This window comes from Microtus oregoni, unplaced genomic scaffold, assembly GCF_018167655.1.
Source record: "Microtus oregoni isolate MIOR12 unplaced genomic scaffold, Mior012 000000F_ref0000247, whole genome shotgun sequence".
Lineage (NCBI taxonomy): Eukaryota > Metazoa > Chordata > Mammalia > Rodentia > Cricetidae > Microtus > Microtus oregoni.
Window position 1 is genome coordinate 81,964,970 of NW_024543059.1, and position 16,843 is coordinate 81,981,812.

The 16,843-nt window shown below is 46.1% G+C and overlaps 1 protein-coding gene across 4 annotated transcripts in view; it reads left to right on the top strand.

Moving 5' to 3' along the window:
- The first annotated feature begins 1,318 nt into the window (after positions 1-1,318).
- Positions 1,319-16,843, top strand: part of Rwdd3 (RWD domain containing 3) — a 41,603-nt gene continuing 26,078 nt past the window's right edge. The window contains exons 1-4 of one of the 4 annotated variants that reach the window (XM_041654305.1): positions 1,319-1,454; positions 10,605-11,092; positions 12,984-13,099; positions 13,197-13,335. In XM_041654305.1, coding sequence (XP_041510239.1) covers positions 1,370-1,454; positions 10,605-11,092; positions 12,984-13,099; positions 13,197-13,311 — 804 coding nt within the window. In that variant the 5' untranslated portion in view covers positions 1,319-1,369 and the 3' untranslated portion in view covers positions 13,312-13,335. Of the gene's footprint in view, positions 1,455-10,604; positions 11,093-12,983; positions 13,100-13,196; positions 13,658-16,843 lie in introns of those variants that run through there. The other 3 variants (XM_041654298.1, XM_041654313.1, XM_041654322.1) reach the window with 3 other exon arrangements.

The window sequence follows — 16,843 nt, forward strand, 5'->3', positions numbered from 1 at the left end:
TTTTTCTTCCTTCTAGAATCACTGTAGATAATTATGTGTTTAAATAAACTTTTATCTTTCTAATTATGTTCACAGCATGGCTCCTAATTGCCTGGGGTCACTGAGATCTCAGGGTGTCCCCAGGGAAAGTCTTTCTTGACTATCTTGTCATATTCTCTTTCTCTTCTCAGAAGCCAATCTCTCTTCCTTTTTCAAATTCCCCTTTGGGTGATAGAAATGGTGATGGGGACAGTAGCATGGGTCAGGTGAAATTGTTCCACTGTGGACCCTCTTACATCCTAGGATGCACTCACAGAACGCTGTTTCTGACAACCCAAAAGGTGTGAGACCTCCCTGAGCCAGCAGCCACTTCTGGGAGCTGCAGAATTTAAAACTGCTATTTGAAAATTAAAAAAAAGGACAAATCAAATACACACAGACAGAACAACTCACCTCCTGTAATTAATTTTGTTCACTAAAATCCAAGTTGAAACAGGTTGGATTACGGATTCTGTTATCTTATGGTTATTGCGCGTGTTTTGACGTCTAGATCAAGATTCAAAGATGATGGTCCACCATTAAACTCCAGGAGTCACAACAGTAACAGACACATTATGTTGTATGCACCGAAAATCACCGAAACCAAACCGAATGGAACCAAACCCAATCCAAAATACTGAAAAGCTAGTGTTTATGACCTTGGACCACCCCAAAGTAGCTGGAGTCTCAGTCCTAAGGGAGACCTTAGGGGATAGGAGACTCAGTCCCCACGTTCTGCTCCTTTGACAGGAAAGAGGTCTGGGAATCCAGACTCTGTCTGTAATTCCAGGGTCAGTAACAAGGTCAGCACTCTGGAGGTCATTACCAACGTCTTTTCCGGAATTCCCTGTCGTCAGGGTCACTAACAACAACACGAGGGTGGAGAATTTGTGTTTTGCTCACTGTGGGATCTCGGCCACAAAGTTCAAAAGCCCCGTCACGGGGCTCACCTTGTTTGACCTTTCTTGTTTGCTTAGGTTTCTCTTACTCTTTCTCCGTCCCCAGTCTAGTCTAGGTGAAGCATGGTGGGTTCACAGCCTGGGTGTTCTTCTGGAGAACTTGGGACTTTACGGAGCTCCCTCAGCTCTGGAAAGCAGCCGGTGGGCTGGGTGGCTTCAGGGACAAAAATTGGAGTAGTAAACAGCGCCTCGGCGCTAAGGAGCAGAAGGGCCTGGGCGGGGCATTCAGACATTCGCCCCGCCCAAGACACGCCCATATCCCCGCCCCCGCTGCACCCGCCGCACCCACCCGCAGCCTGCCGTGCTGTGAGGCCGGAGCGCCCTCTCGTGGCCGCGGGCGCGCTCTGCTGCGGGCGGCAGCGGAAGCGGCTTCGGGTCCTGGCCACGCGGCTATGGCGGAGGCGGTGCGGCAGGAGCTCTCGGCGCTGGCCGCGATTTTCTGCGGGCCTCATGAGTGGGAGATGTTGAGCTGTTCAGGTGAATACCCTGCCTCCCACCCCGCGGCCACAGCGGGGAGCCGGGGGACCGAGTCACGTGGATGAGGGCAGTGTGGGAGGCGAGCGGAGGGGCCAGGCCCTCCCCTGGGCTCGCCCTCCGCCTCCTCTGGGCTCTCCCCGCAACTAAACTGCCCTCCTCATGGAAATCCAGCTCCCCGAAATAGTCAGTGCCTCCTCTAAGCACTTGTGCGTTACGTCCTTGACAGCACGATGCTATATTTGGTTGTCTGGGCCCCGAGATCAATGCTAGCCACGCGGAAGGCAGGCAGCAAACATTTGTTGGGGTGGGAGAATGCTTGAATTCTTCAGCGTTGATGGCCTTAAGTTTTTTTTGTTTTTTTTTTTTTAAATTTAAAAAAGTCTTTTTATTTTTACGTTTTCCAGGCTGCTCAAAAGGGGCAGCCAATCCCAGACTCCTGATTGACGCATTAACCCCGCAGCCGGCTTTCATGGCTGCCTTCTTCCCTTCTAACATAGGCAGGACACCTGCCTCTCCTCTGGGAGTTTATGGTCTATAAAACTTTTTATTTATTTAAAAAGAAATAGCGAAAACTACTTCATTCTTGACTTGGTTTCCATTAAAACTCCCCCTCCACACACACACTAAATAATTTTTTTTTTCTGTATATACGTGTACTGTGTGTACAAGGAGACCGGAAGAGGGCGTTCAGGAGATGGGAGTTAAAAAGGGTTGTGAGCTGTGCAATATGGGTGCTGGGAACTGAACTCAGACCTCTGGGAGACCAGCCTGTGCTCTTAACCACCGAGACACCTCCAGCGCCCCCAGATTTCCCCCTTTGGGAAGTGTGTCCATGCTCATGATCCCCACTTTCCTCTTGGCTGTCAAATATGTCATGCACGTTTTGAGGACAATAGGAATTATCCTTTTAGGGTTAAAATGTAACTACTATTGAAATTGCCTTTCTGACCATACATTGGTTAACATCCTAGAAGGTAGCGTGAAATGTGCTAGACCCAAAGAAGCTATAGCTATGATTAAGAGGGCTTTGGGTGCCCGGAAGTGGTGGTGCATGCCTTTAATCCCAGCACTCGGGAGGCAGAGGCAGGCGGATCTCTGGGAGTTCAAGGCCAGCCTGGTCTACAAGAGCTAGTTCTGGGACAGGCACCAAAGGTACAGAGAGGTTATTGAGTCCCTGGGAGTCTACAGATGTTCATGGTGCTTACTCTGTGATGGTTTAGGCACCATGAACCTTCTGGGAAAATGGAACTGTTTTTTTCTTTAGTGCCTAGACCAGTCTCGTGTCTTTTTGAATCTTCCTTAAAACCCCCGTGAAAGGATTGATCATAGGGCTTGGCTACCCTCTTCTGATTGGTAACAGCACTAGCTGGTTATCATCTCCATCTCCACAGCTCTTTATTGAGAATTGCTTCTTCCTGAGGATGTTTAAAAACACTGGTGTGTCTTTGGGTTCTTGTATTGTGGCCCACTTACAAAAATATCTGGGAGAGGTGAACCTGTAATGTCCTGTGACATTGTAAAAAAAAAAAAAGGTGGTGTTCGCATTATGAGTTCACGGTTAACCATTAATTCTGTTGCTAGGTCAGAGAAAACCCCAAAAAGTAAGTGCCGAGAGAAACCCCCAAAAGAGGAGACCCCTAAAAATAGGTGCTGAGAGAAAGAGAGGGGTTTCTTAATATTGAGAAGACCGTGGCCCTTTATCTCCTGTTAAATTGAGCATGACTTTCAAGGCATGCCGCCTGATTAATTTAATTCACTGTTCTGGCATCAATAAGTAAGCGACTTATAAAAGAATTCAGGGAAACAACTTAGGACATTTTGTTACTAGAAGGTTTGTGGAGAGTAGAACAATTCCGCAATTGAAGTGGGGATGTTTGAGGCTCACAGCTGGGAGCGGGAGCTGTGGGAAGGGAGGGGCTCTCCCAGAGTTCACCAAGTGTAGCAGGCTGTGTGGCTTCCACTCACCCTGCCAGTGGCAGCTTGGGTTTGAGGGGGTAACTTTGGACCCCATCGTTTCTCTCCTGGCCTCCGCAGTAGAAATTTCTCCCGGCTTCAATGGAATTAGAGGAATATCGCAAAAGGCCTGTGGTTCTCTGTAAGACCGTCCAGGAAGGCCCAGGCTGACCTCAGGGCCAGCTCTTCAGGTCTTGAATGGAAAAGACCCGAACAAATGGGTTCAGTTTAGTGGGGATTCATTTATGTTAAGAATTTGAAAAAAAAAAAAAAAAGAAGAAAAAAAAAAAAGAATTTGAGGACTTTTTACATTCCGGCCACTCAGATTAACATTAGAGTAAGTTCTCAGGAAGAGGCACTGTGTGTAACAATCCCTTATGGGTGTCAGGTTTCTTGCTGTGGGAAAGGCGTGAGGACAGAGCAAATCAAGATTATCCTGTTCTCTAGCCCACGTGTCAACCTGACACCTTCCTGATCTTTACATGAGCCTTATTTGATGAGAGGTTTTCTTAGCTTCACTTTTCGTTGAAGCTCGCTGACGATCAGGATGGTTAAATAACCACCAAGCTCCGCAGGGTTGGGCTGGGCACCGTGTGTCGTTCCTCTGTAGCGGTCGGGCTGGTGCAGGAAAGATTATTAGCAAAAAGTCTATGTGCTGAGAAAGAAGAGTTTGAGCATCCAGAGCAAAGGTATGGGTGGGATTCAGCTTGTATTCAGAACAATTCAGTGGCGGGGGTGGGTGTTCGCAATCCCTTCACGCATACCTGTGTGTGGTGGTTTGAAAGAAAGCAGCTACCTCGTCAATACCATATCTGCCTGCATGCTGCCATGTCTGCCGTGATGATAATGGACCGAACCTCTGAACTGTAAGCCAGCCACCACAATTAAATGTTTCTTTTCTAAGAGTTGCTGTGGTCGTGGTGTCTCTTTGAGGTGAGAGAAACCCTTAGAAAGTGCTTGGACCCTTGTGAGGCAGCAGAAGCTGGTGTTGCCCATTTTCCTGGTGAAGTCATGGAGGGGCCATTGCTGCCGTCAGTGTCATTATTAATGGAGTTGCAGTTTGGAAACAATCTCACAGACTTAAAAGTTGCAAAACAAGAGGTCTAAGAAACCAGCATGACATCATGGGCTTGCAACAGACACGGTGTTCAGGTGGGATTCTGCTTGCTTGCAGAATGGTTGCAGTAACACATTGAAGCTTGCAGAATCGTTACAGTAACACATTGACGGGGTTGTTGTCTGCTGCTTGTCAGGGCTGACCCTGCCTCTTTAAAATCCACACAGACTCGATCTTCCTTGCCAAAGGATGCCAGTGCCACCTTTAGCTCCCGTTCTTTTTTGTTGGTTTGTTTCCTTCTGTAAGGACATTTAATCCACATGAAAATCTAACGGAAGCATGAAACAAGCATTTATGTGTGCGTGTCTGTGGTGAGTGGCCGGGGGTAAGAGCAAAGACCATCTTGGTCTCTTGAAGTGTGAAGAGTGCGAGGGAAGCTTTTGAGTGCTTTTGTGTGCGAAGTTTTTGAGGATATGTGAAAATTGGAAAGAAATCAAGCACAGAGAACACGAGCTGGCTGTGGTGTGTAAATGGTTTCTCTGTGTGTACTAAGTAAATCCTGAAGTAAATCCTCATGTATCTTGTTTGCTTTTCCCAGCGCCCGTGTGGTGGGACTGCGTAGCTCTCTTGTGTTATAGGCAAGGAAGTAGAGAGAAACTTTTAAAATAGAATTAGGGTGGAGACTGGGGTCTCGTTCAGTTTCTGTAGTTTGAACTAATGCCATCTTTGGTGTGTTAGAAACAACGTCTTTCGTGTGTTTTTAGGGAAAATTAAGGTTTGTTTGTCTTAGTTCAGAGCCTTCCTGTGTAGCCCACTCTGACCACAAAGTCTAGATCCTCCTGCCTCAGCCTCCTCAGTTCTGGTATTATAAGTGTGCCTGGGCTAGGAAGGGTGGGGTTTAGCTCTCTTTCAGTTTGGGTTGTAGTTTTAACGTCAATACTGTTACAAGGCAGAGTGAGCGGTACAGATAGTGAACATGGATCTGAACTTGAAGAGGACTTAGACTAGATAAAGACAGTTTTGGGTCTTTGGTAGGACAAGCATGGGCTCTTTAGGATATAGGCTTATTGAGAATATGCTTCTGAGTTAATTCTGGTGCTGGAGTGGGGGACAGGGGCAGGATTAATGGCATACGTACAATTATCCCTTTTATCCATTCTCTTGCTAAACCATTAATAACTTTAACTCCAAAGCAGATGATAACATTACAGTAGAATAATTTTTTTTTGGTTAGGAGAATAAAAAAAAATAAAAACAGTTGAGAAAACGAGTTTTAAAGAGATCCTGTGGATTTTTTTTTCCTTCCACCATACTTAACGTCAGAAAGGGGTCTGTTCAGGCCTTCCCATTTTCTTAGGCATACAGTGTCACCTTAGTTTGCAGCTCCGACTGTTGTGGGCAGACACTGGCCAGGGGAATCAACCAGGAAGACTGCGACTCCTCAAGGTGGAGACTCAAAGCAGTTTTCCTTTGAATGTGTAGGTAGGGGCGTCCTTCCCTGGTTTCCTAACGTGAGGACCAGGGCGCCCCCCTCCCGTTGCTCCTCTGTGTGCTGAAGGGGGCTGTAAAATAACAAAGAGAAGCGAAGCTTGGTAAAGATTTGCCGGGCCTCTCACACTGTTCCCTGGGCTGCCCATCACTTCCTGCATTGCACTGGGCTGGAACACGCTGGCCTTTGCTGTAGCAGAGCAGCTGTATCACGGTAGCCGCCTTGGCTGCTGCGGCTAGTCCTCACACATGGGTGGCTTCACGCAACATGTTTTTAATGCACTGACATCCTGAGGGTCCGAAGTCCAAAGTCAGTTTTCACCTGGATGAAATCAGATTGTTGGAAGTGATGCTCTCTGCTCCGTCCAAGACCCTGGGGAGTCTGATTACCTGTCTTTCTCAGCTTCATGGCTGTATACCGAGGGTTCATTGCAGCATCACGGAGGGCTCTCTTCCTCTATTACCAAACCCCGAAGCAGAGCTTCATGCCCCAGTGCATCCATTTCCTTCTTCTCTGATAAAGTCTCCATCTCTATCTGCCCCCTCCCCATTTTAAGGACACCAAGGATGGTGTTTGTCAGTAATTGAGGGTAGCTTCCCCATGCCAGCATCCTTAATCATGTCTGCAAAGACGCTTTGGCATGCAGGGGAGTATACCCACAGGTTCAGGGGAACAGGGTGCATACATTCTTAGGTCTGTTACTTTGCATGCCACAGGCTCAAGGGCTTCTTCACTCATGTGTTCCACGGGTATAAGCCAGTGGCATAGATTTAAGGCCTATATAACTATAAAATTTGTTTATTAAACCCTCCATTTTGTGATGGCAATATTACTCTCCAAAACCAAAATTGGAATACTTCAAGGTAGAGAAAAAAGTTAATTTGGTTTAAGTATAATAATTTTGGAACTGAAAATATCGTAATAAGCTCAGAGTAGGATAGGCATCATAAGGTCAGTGTTCAAGGGAGCCGTGGTGGGCAGAAAGCAATGATTTACTACAAGGAGTTACAGGACTCAGAGAGCAGGGATGTTAGGTGGCCCAAGACAAGAGATGTCAGGTTTCTTCAGGGCTCATGTAGGCACACATACTTGCATGGCTGACTTCAACCTCAGAACAAGATTGACGACAATTCCACGGTTAAGAGCATAAATCATTCAGTTGGTCTGGGACCAAAGCCCCAAGCATACAAAACACACTTTTACTGTGCGGGATATTCTAAAGTCTCAGGCTCATCTCTCTGTAGGTAGCTGTGGACCAGCCCTGAAGGACGATTGAAGCAACCCAGAGCTACTAAGTCTCCCCGTTCTTCGTGCATTTTAGAGGTCACAGATCATGTTTGAGAATGGTGATCCAGGAATAGATGGCATCAGAAGTGACAGGTTAAGCAGTCATGGGGAGGCTGGTTACTGAGAAAATGGAATTGGTGTTAGAATTATATTTTATGGAAATTGATGATGAAGGGGCAGAAAGAGATGGGTCTGAAGCTCGCGGAGGAATTTGCAACACTGGGCTTTTGCTGAGTTTTGGATTGTTTTTTTAGAGCATTTTCTAAGCGAGAGGGAGAAGCAGGGAGGGTTAGGAAATGCACAAGAAGTTGTAATGATTAGAATGAGACCGTGCGGATGGTGGGATGTGTGGAAGAAAGGCACTTCCTTCTCAGAGAGAGGGGACTAGAAAGGAGAGAGCAACAAGGTAAAAGGCTGATTGGGTCCTCAGCCGCGGCAATTGCGGCTTTTAGGACAGGGCCAGCTTCCCTGACTTCAGCACTAAGGAGACAGCACCCCCAAGTGGCGATAGACAGTACTGCTCGCTGAGCACACTGCACGTTCACACACGTTTTCCTCGTTCCGTATCTCACAGCGCTCTGTGAGCAGATGCCTCATAAGAAAACATCAGGGAGCGAGGGTTTCTTTCGGTTCCTAGTGAGAACACAGCGCAGCATGGTGGGGAAATCGTGGCAGCAGGAAGGGCTCCCTGCTGGGGCAGCATGAGCATGAGGCTTTTTCTCCTATCGAGGTAAATTAGGAAGCAGAGATTACACAGGAAGTGGGACCAGGTTAGGAATTTCAAAACCTGTCTTGCAGAGACCCACGTCTTGCAGCAGGGCCTCACCTCTCAGAACAGCGCCACCCAGTGGAGACCAGGTGTGCAAACAGATGAGCCCGTGGCGTGCGTTTTACATCCAAACTGTCATGCACGAGGTCGTGTGAGGGTGGGTGGACACACATAGCTGCACCCCGCGGGTCATTATAACAGCTGAGGGTCACTGCATTTAAGAGCCCTGCAGCCAGTTTACCTTGATTTAAACCTGAAAGGGTATCAAAATACTATGATAAACACCACATAAATGTGTACACATTTAATGTTTCTATGTATCTGGTAAATATAGTTAGTAAAAAAAAAATAACCCCTCCAGTCTTATGAAAGCTGCGCTAATTTTTCTCAGCCATTGTCTTAAAAGAATATGCTGTCTTTATAGTGCTGGTCAGAAAACGCCTGCTGTCTGACCCAGGGGAAAACCTTTCGGCTTCCAAGGCTGTTTGAGCAAAGGTATTACTGCCCCGCAGACACTGAGAGAGACCATGGGGAGCTGTCTCCCAACACACACGCGTGTGTGCTTAATACTGGGTGCCGTGGCGCATGCTTTAATCCCAGCACTTGGGAAGCAGCCTGGTCCACATAGTGAGCTCCAGGCTAGCCAGGATGACAGAGAGACCCTGTCTTAAAAACAAGCAAAAAATCCCTGAGAAATAAAAAGAAGGGAAAAAGAAACTTTATATTCATGTATCTCTAAGTGAAGTCTGGAGATCTGGGAAGATCTGTGCCTGCCCTTTATGTCATGTTTTGAGACAATGACTGAGCCATTGTGACAGACCTGTGTCTTACCCATTGTTTTCTGAACAGCACAGTGTGTGGGGATGGACACGTGCCCAGGGGATGTTTGTTGACTGATGAGTGAATGAAGATCTTTAAAAACCCTGTTCCCTCCTTGAGAAAGAATGCAGACTTGCTGGATGATGGCTGTCGAGTTTGTTCAGCCCGGAGATCCTGTGTTGTCTGCAGGTCCCACACAGCAAAAGATATTAACCGAACCGACATTTTGGGAGCCTATTTTGATGGTAAAATATGTCTTTGAAAAGATGAACCCCATGAAGGAAAGAAGCGACTTGGAGCTGGGGAGGTGGCTGAGCGGGTAGAGGCGCTTGTGCATGGGCCTGACAATCCCAGAATCTTCCAAGGTGTTGAGACGGAACTGACTTCCCGAGTTGTTCTCTGACCTGCACACCTGCCAGTGATAACAGTGATGCTAACAGCAGGGGCAGACAGAGATGTGAAAAGTGTGAGAGGTTTAGAAGCATGCACGCTGGTAGGTTTGGGGTTAGTGTTGGGGTTAGTATATTCATTCCATATGTGGGAGAGGAGACTGATAATCTTTGGAATGGTTACTGCCTGAGATTCTGGATGATGTCTGAAAGTAGTAGTTTCCTGCAGCTGTGCAGATGTGCACGGTCCTGTGGGAATCTGTGCACCGATGGCTTGTGGATGCTGTTGACATCAGATGGCTAGGAAGCGACTTCAGTGTTCTGTAAAGTGCTTTAAAATGGGGGACGGAAAGCTGGGCGGTGGTGGCGCACGCCTTTAATCCCAGCACTTGGGAGGCAGAGACAGGCGGATCTCTGTGAGTTCAAGACCAGCCTGGTCTACAAGAGCTAGTTCCAGGACAGGCTCCAAAACCACAGAGAAACCCTGTCTCGGAAAAAAAAAAAAAAAAAAAAACAAATAAAATGGGGGACGGGGTCAGGGCTCCACTGTCGAGGCTGTGAAGATACGGGGCCTGGCTGCTTCCTTGCTGAGCAGAAGGCCACAGGGAAAGAAGGCAGAGAGGCAGGCTCACCCCACAGCCAGGCATCTGGACCCAGCCCCCTCCTCCACTCTCTGATCTGGGCCCTTCTGGCCCTGCAGAATGAATTAGCCTGACATTTTATCAACTTTGTGGAAAGTGGGGTGAAGCGATGTGAAACACATCGGAGTGGTGAAGCCGAGCAGATCTGAGAGAGAGAGCAGAATATTTCATCTCCTCTCCTAGTGTGAGTCCTCCCTTCGCAGGGAGCCCAGCCGAGGTTAAATGTGTCGGCTCGGTTTCGGTTCATCTCGCTGCCTTCGCGTTGCGGCAGAAGCGTGTGTCCAGTCACTTTCAGGATCACATCCAGCCATAACCGTGCCGCACCTAGGACTCCATGTGACTGACTTACCATAAGTAACTTCGAGTGGACGGCTTACATATTTTCTGTACACATTATTGCTCCCTTGAACACCTGCAAGAGGGAGTTGATTCACGATTTTCATGATTATGAGTGAAATATGGCTAGAAGGAAATGAACCAAAACTACTTTTTGGAAAACTTAATAAAAATGGTTGTTAAAGAGTATAATTGTGAGCAGGTTTGCGTGGTGCCGTCCATATGTGTTTCTGGCTGGGGGAAATGACCTGTACGCCATGGCTTTCTTTGTATTATGTGTCTCTTCATAAAGTAACTCAGAGTTTTCCCATGAGAAATAAGTAGAGATTTAAAAGGGAAATTTTAGCCAATTAGTATTCCATTGAGATTGAATTATGTACAACTAATAATTATTTTTGGATGTCTTCCAGAGACAGATGGGGCTGTATTTAGAATTCACACAACAGCTGAAGGACTTGTGGGCGAGGATGTGCCCTTAGAGCTGGTGTTCCATCTACCAGCCGGTTACCCTTTGTGTCTGCCCGGCGTCTCGGTTAGCTCCAAACATCTGACCAGGGCCCAGTGTGCTACCGTGAAGGAGAAGTTACTTGAAGAAGCCGGGAAGCTTTTGTCAGAACCTATGATTCACGAGCTGGTTCTTTGGGTTCAACAGAATCTCAGACACATCCTCAGCCAATCAGAGACTGCCAGCAGCAGTGAGAAGCATGCTCAGCCAGAAAGCACGGCTGCGGAAGGCGGATTGTGGATAATTCTTTTGCATGTAGATCACATGAGAGCAAGGACTAAATATGTCAAAACCGTGGAGAAGTGGGCCGCAGAGTTGAGGCTGACAGGGAGACTGATGTTCATGGGCAAAACAATACTGATCCTGCTGCAAGGCCACAGAAGCAACATCAAGGTGCCAGCAAACTTAATGTAGAATCTGCATGTGCCGAGTCTCTGCTAGACATGGTTTATCTTTAGTGTGTCTTCTAACAAGGGGATGGATGAACATGGTGCTTCTGGGTTTCCTGTTATCATGCTAAATGGTACTTTGGTGTTTTTAAACAATTATTTAATTTCTATTTATTTTATGTGTATGGATATTTTGTCTGCTGTTTGTCTATGCACCACTTGTGTGCCTGGTACTCGTGGAGGCCAGAAGAAGGTGTTGGATTCCCTGGGACTGAAGTCGCAGATGGCTGTGAGCTGCCATGTGGGAGTTGGGGATTGAACCCAGGTCCTCTGGAAGAGCAGCCATGCTCTTAACCACTGAGCCATTTCTCTAGCTAACCCCTCCAATTCTTTGTAAAAATGACTATCTAGTTCCTACAACAACTATAAACTTGAAATAAGTGTAAGATTATAAACATTATACTGTAAATATTATGCCACTTAAAGTGGCAGTTTTTAAAAATATTGATTCGTATTTTTTATGTGTATGGGTGTTTTGCCTGCATGAATGCCTGTGCACCATGTATGTGCAGTGCCCGAAGAAGCCAGAAGAGGGCGTAGGATCCCATGGAGCTGGAGTCACACACAGGCAGCTATTAGCTGCCATTTAGGTACTGGGAATCAGTCAGACTCAGCACGTCACCTCCTCCCTAACTTCTTTCCACCTGACTTGTCTCAGCAGGTGCTTTCAAAGCCGTCATCTCCAGGCTTCCCAGCTCTCATCCCAAAGCCCCCTTAGCCTGTTTTATGAGGAGCTAGACAGGGAAACTGTCTTATGTTTTAGATCTTAAAGGAGCTACAGATCACATAGTAAGTCTTACACTGCCAGACGCAATGGGACAAGCACAGTTTAGAAGATTTTATTTAAAACAGATTTATCATGAGCAGCCTGTGGTCCTTAAGCTCTGCAGAGTAACAGCCCTGAGTTTTTCCAAGGTGGGTTAGTTCCACAAACCTCCTATGACATTCATTTACTTAACTAGGTTCATGCTGGGTTCTGGTGTAAGTAGAGAGAGAAGCCAGATTTAACCTGTGGTCTGCAGTCGGCCTAGCTAAGGATCCACAGATTTTGAGGCAATCTGTATCTATCAATACACTTCGATCCTTTAGGGTAACTTCCAGCTGATGAAAATGGGTGCAAGGTTCCTTGCTCACATTCCCCTAAGGCTCTGAGTGTCTGTGGCTGGCTCAGGCTGGTTAGAGGAAATGCAGTGTTACGATGTTTCTCCCAATCATGAGTTGCTAACACATGTCTGTTCTTACCACTACAGTCCCACTAGTTCAGAGAAAGTACTTTTTATGGCTTTCTCTAAAATGACATTTTACATGGCTTTCTCTGATAAAAACGTCGATAAGGTCGCGTACTAGGATCAGGAACGTGCAGGTGCACTTCTCGGTGGGCAGGAGGTGGCGTGTACCTCATGGCCCCACTCTGGCTGGGTGGTGACTACGATGCTTGCGATTACTGGGCAGTGTTCTATGCTCTGGAAGTCCGTCATTCCCGGAAGTGCTGTGTCTGTCACTTTATCCAGTTGTCCCAGCTTCACAACGAGGGGATCCTGTTATAGCTGGTTGTGTGGGGTTGGTTACCCAAGGTGCAGAGCTTCAATAACTAGTTTAAATAACTGCTTTAAACAGCCGAGGGGGTAAATAAGCCACTCCAGCAGCTGTCCAGTCCTGACTCACAGGTGAGCGTGTTGGCATTGCTCAGCGGAACAGTTAGCCACCTATGCAGAGACAGCCTGTAACTCTCTCACTGTCCCATCCCAAGACGGCTCTTTAAGCAGGAAAATGCTTGTGGGTTATATGGTTCCTTCAGCGTAAGCTCTGCGCTTACCGTACTGATTATCGTTTAGGAGTACCTGATCCTTCAGAAAACCTCCAAAGTCGATGTGGACTCAAGTGGAAAGAAATGCAAAGAGAAAATGATTAGTGTACTGTCTGAAACAAAAGTACGACCGGAACACAAAAGGTATAATTTAGTACCATTGCCGACGCAAACGCAACTGAATGGGTAATTATGCCTGACAAACCGCCGCATATTCATGAGCTTCTCTTGTATAATGCAGGTTTCTGGCGTTCGAAGTCAAAGAGTACTCAACGCTGGAGGAGTTACAAAAGGAATTTGAGACCGCAGGACTTCTGCAGCTCTTCTCGGAGTGTGCGCTCGGGCTGGTAAAGTGAAATGAATGGCAGGAGCCGTGGTCGGTAAAGCAGCGGCTTTGTTGTTGACTTCCGCTACCTTTGGGGAGGGGCTCATTGACGTTTTCATAAGAGAGCAATCTCACGTTTCTCTGTAGCGAAATCATCCTCATTTCAGGAAGAAGGCGAGCTGTAGTTTATGGAATATTAAGCATGAAAAGACCCACATATTCTCATGTGCTAGAAAAGATTGGGTTCAATAGATGGGATTATCTGAAGGAGAAATAAAAACTCTCAATGGTAAATGAGCTGTTGTTTTTCATATAGACGATTTGTTTAGGAGTCTGCAATTTTCAGGCTAATTTTCTTGTAATTAAATGATTTCTTAAAGTGATTTGTTTTCGTGTTTACTTTCTCATGTTTACATTTTTGGCATTTAATCTTGATTCCTCCCCACTCCGCTTATTATGGCTAATGTTTTAAGTAGAATGTTGGGAGAAATCTAGCTCCAATTTCTTGGTACAGTTGTATAAACTGCTAGATTAAATACAAAACAAAGACGTTTTTACAGAACCCAGTTATGTTTCAGGGTTCCAGGATGACATGGTACTGCTAGCTGTAAGACTACATAGTAAGTGTATATTAAAATTCCTATTTGAAAAAAATAATTTCTGGTTTTACAAGGGAAACATGTTTAACAAAGTGAACCTGGTTTGCTGGATAGGAAAAAACAAAACAACCCCCCCCCCCAAAACTACAGCTATTGATTTTCATTGTGAAATCTTTCAAATAATGATAAAATACACTTACTATGACCAAGGGGAGATAAACTTTACAATAATCGTTTGTATTAAAATTTCTTCCTTCCTTGCTTGCTTGGTTTTTTGAGACAGGGGTTCTCTGTGTAGCTTTGGAGCCTGTTCTGGAACTCACTCTATAGACAAGGTTGGCCTTGTATTAAAATTTATAATGAAAAGGAGGAGGGCCCTTGAGTCTGAGAAGAATATTTATGTACACAAAGCCACCTGAGCTCGTAAAGTAAGAGGCAGAGCTGTGGAAGAAAGGCAAGGGACTCCCTGTCTTCGCACCCTGTAGAGACAGAGGCCACCATAACATCATAGTTGGTGATGCAGTGAGCTGAGCACAAGGGCGTGCATGACCATGTATGTAGGTGTGTGTGTGCATGTGCGCGCACTTGCTCCCATGTGGATGTCTTCCTCAATTGTTCTCTATTCTTTTTTATTTTTCAACTCAGGGTTTCTCTGTGTAGCCCTGGCTGTCCTGGAACTCACTCTGTAGACCAGGCTGACCTCGAATTTACAGAGATCCACTTGCCTCTGCCTTCCGCATGCTGGGATTTAAAGGTGTGTGCCACCACTACCTGGCTGTTTTATTCTTTTTAATTAGAAAACTGTTATGTAAATTTCCCTTGTGTCTGGGTATTTTGCCTGCCTGTATGCCTGCGCACCACATGTGTGCACTGCCTAAGAAGGCCAAAGGGGGGTTGGATCCTCTGGAACTGGAGTTACAGATGATTGTGGAACCTAGGAGCAAAATCTTGGTCCTCTGGAAGAACAGCCAGGGCCCTGAACCACTGACCCATCTCTCTAGCTCTTCTGACTTTTTGAGGCAGAGTCTCTCACTGAACTTGGAGCTCACTGTTTTGCCTAGGCTGACTGAGCAGCAAGCCCCTGGGGTCCTTCTGGGGTTACAGGCATAGCCCCTGTGCCTGGCTTTTGCACTGGTTTAAGGATTTGAGTTTAGGCTGCCATATTCGCACAGCAAGTGCTTTAACCGAGTCCCCTTCCTGGCACCGTGTGGAATGTCTCTTGGCACTGCTGTTCTGTGACCATGGTGCTTTTCTTGGTCAGGGCTTTTACTGCTGTGAGGAAACACCATGACTACAGCAGCTCTTACAAAGAAAACATTTAATTGAGGGTGGTTCGCTTATAGTTTCAGAGGTTCAGTCCACTATGATCACGAAGGGGAGCATGGCAGCGTGCAGGCAGATGTGGTGCTGGAGCTAAGAGCACTGTGTCTTGCAGGCAACAGGAAACTTGAGGAAAGAGACCTCAGAGCTCGCTCTAACAAGACCACTCCTCCTAATAGTGCCACTCCCATTGGGGGTCATTTTCTTTCCAATCACCGCAGTGATTCAGTGTGACAGTTTACTCTCTTATCCCACCGCTATTACATTATATCCACCCACTGATCATCTTTTGGGTTGCTGTTGATCAGAGGTGATATTTTTGTCTCTTAAATCATGCACCGGGGTATTTATTTTCTCTCAGGAACTGACAGATCCGTTAGACTGTCATGTGTGGCAAGCTGAAGATATCCTACTTGGGTACCAACCTGAGAAAGGACACTTAGGATCCAGGGCTGGCCATTATTACCCTTTTATTTGATTTACTGTGATCTTAGCAAAAATTAAAATAGGGCAGAAACCAGAACTGAGAGTTCTCTGCACATGGTTGAGCTGAACGGAAAGGGACTGTAATACAATAACATTAAAGGTCATTGTCATCACGACTAGAGCCTCAAGAGCAGGAGGTTGGGTTTGAGTTTTATCATAGCAGAACTTCTGGTCCCCTCTCTGTCTTACAGTGACTCTTCTCTGCTGAAAGGCCACCTGTCCCATGCTTTATGGCTGGCGCATTGTCAGAGTTTTATCTTCAGAGTTCGCTCTGTACCCCTGAAAAGGAACTCGGGCAGCAATGATTCTTTCCACTTCATTATATTTCCGTCTGTTAAAGTTATGCAAACAGTATTAGTTATTACTTTCTTATATACTTATGTCTAAATCTTGCACAAATACATTCACATCCAGAATGGAATATGAAAATTTGACAGTGGTTGAGAAATTAAACTTGACCCTGGGATAAAAGAAAGTTTTAAATTATATACCAGAAGCTATAAGAGTCTCTTTGATTTTCTTTTAAAAACTTTTTATTATTTATTGGTGTGTGTGTGTGTGGGGTATACTTGTACTACAAAGTGGAGTCAGAGGACTTGCAGAGGTGGGCTGTCCACCTTCATTCTGAGGGTCGTGGGAATGAAGCTCAGGCAATCAGGATTGATGGCAAGAGCCTTCACCTGTGGTATCACTGTAGGAGGAAGGGAGACACCGTGAAGCAGGGACCCTAGGTGACAGCTAAGCTTGGAGCATTCTGATTAGTTCTAGGAAATCTTAGACCTTGAACTTGGGTTATGGAGGTCTGAGATTCTAAAGCTCATATCCACTTCTTTGGGGGAAAATAATCTTTCTTATAATCCTCAAATTTTATTTATGAAGTATTCCAAAATTCAGTGTCCAACAAGTAACAAGAGGTTGCTGGGTAACCCTAGAAATAAGCAGCTGAAACAAGCTTGCAGCTGGAACAGAGAAACACCAAGAGTTTGTGGGACAGTACGAGGTGTCTTAGGGTTTCTAGTTCTGTGAAGAGACACCACGACCATGGCAACTCCTGTAAAGGAAAACACTTAATCGGAGTGCCTCACTTACAGTTGAGAGATTCAATCCATTATCACATGGTGGGACATGGCAGTGTGCAAACAGACATGGTGCTGGAGT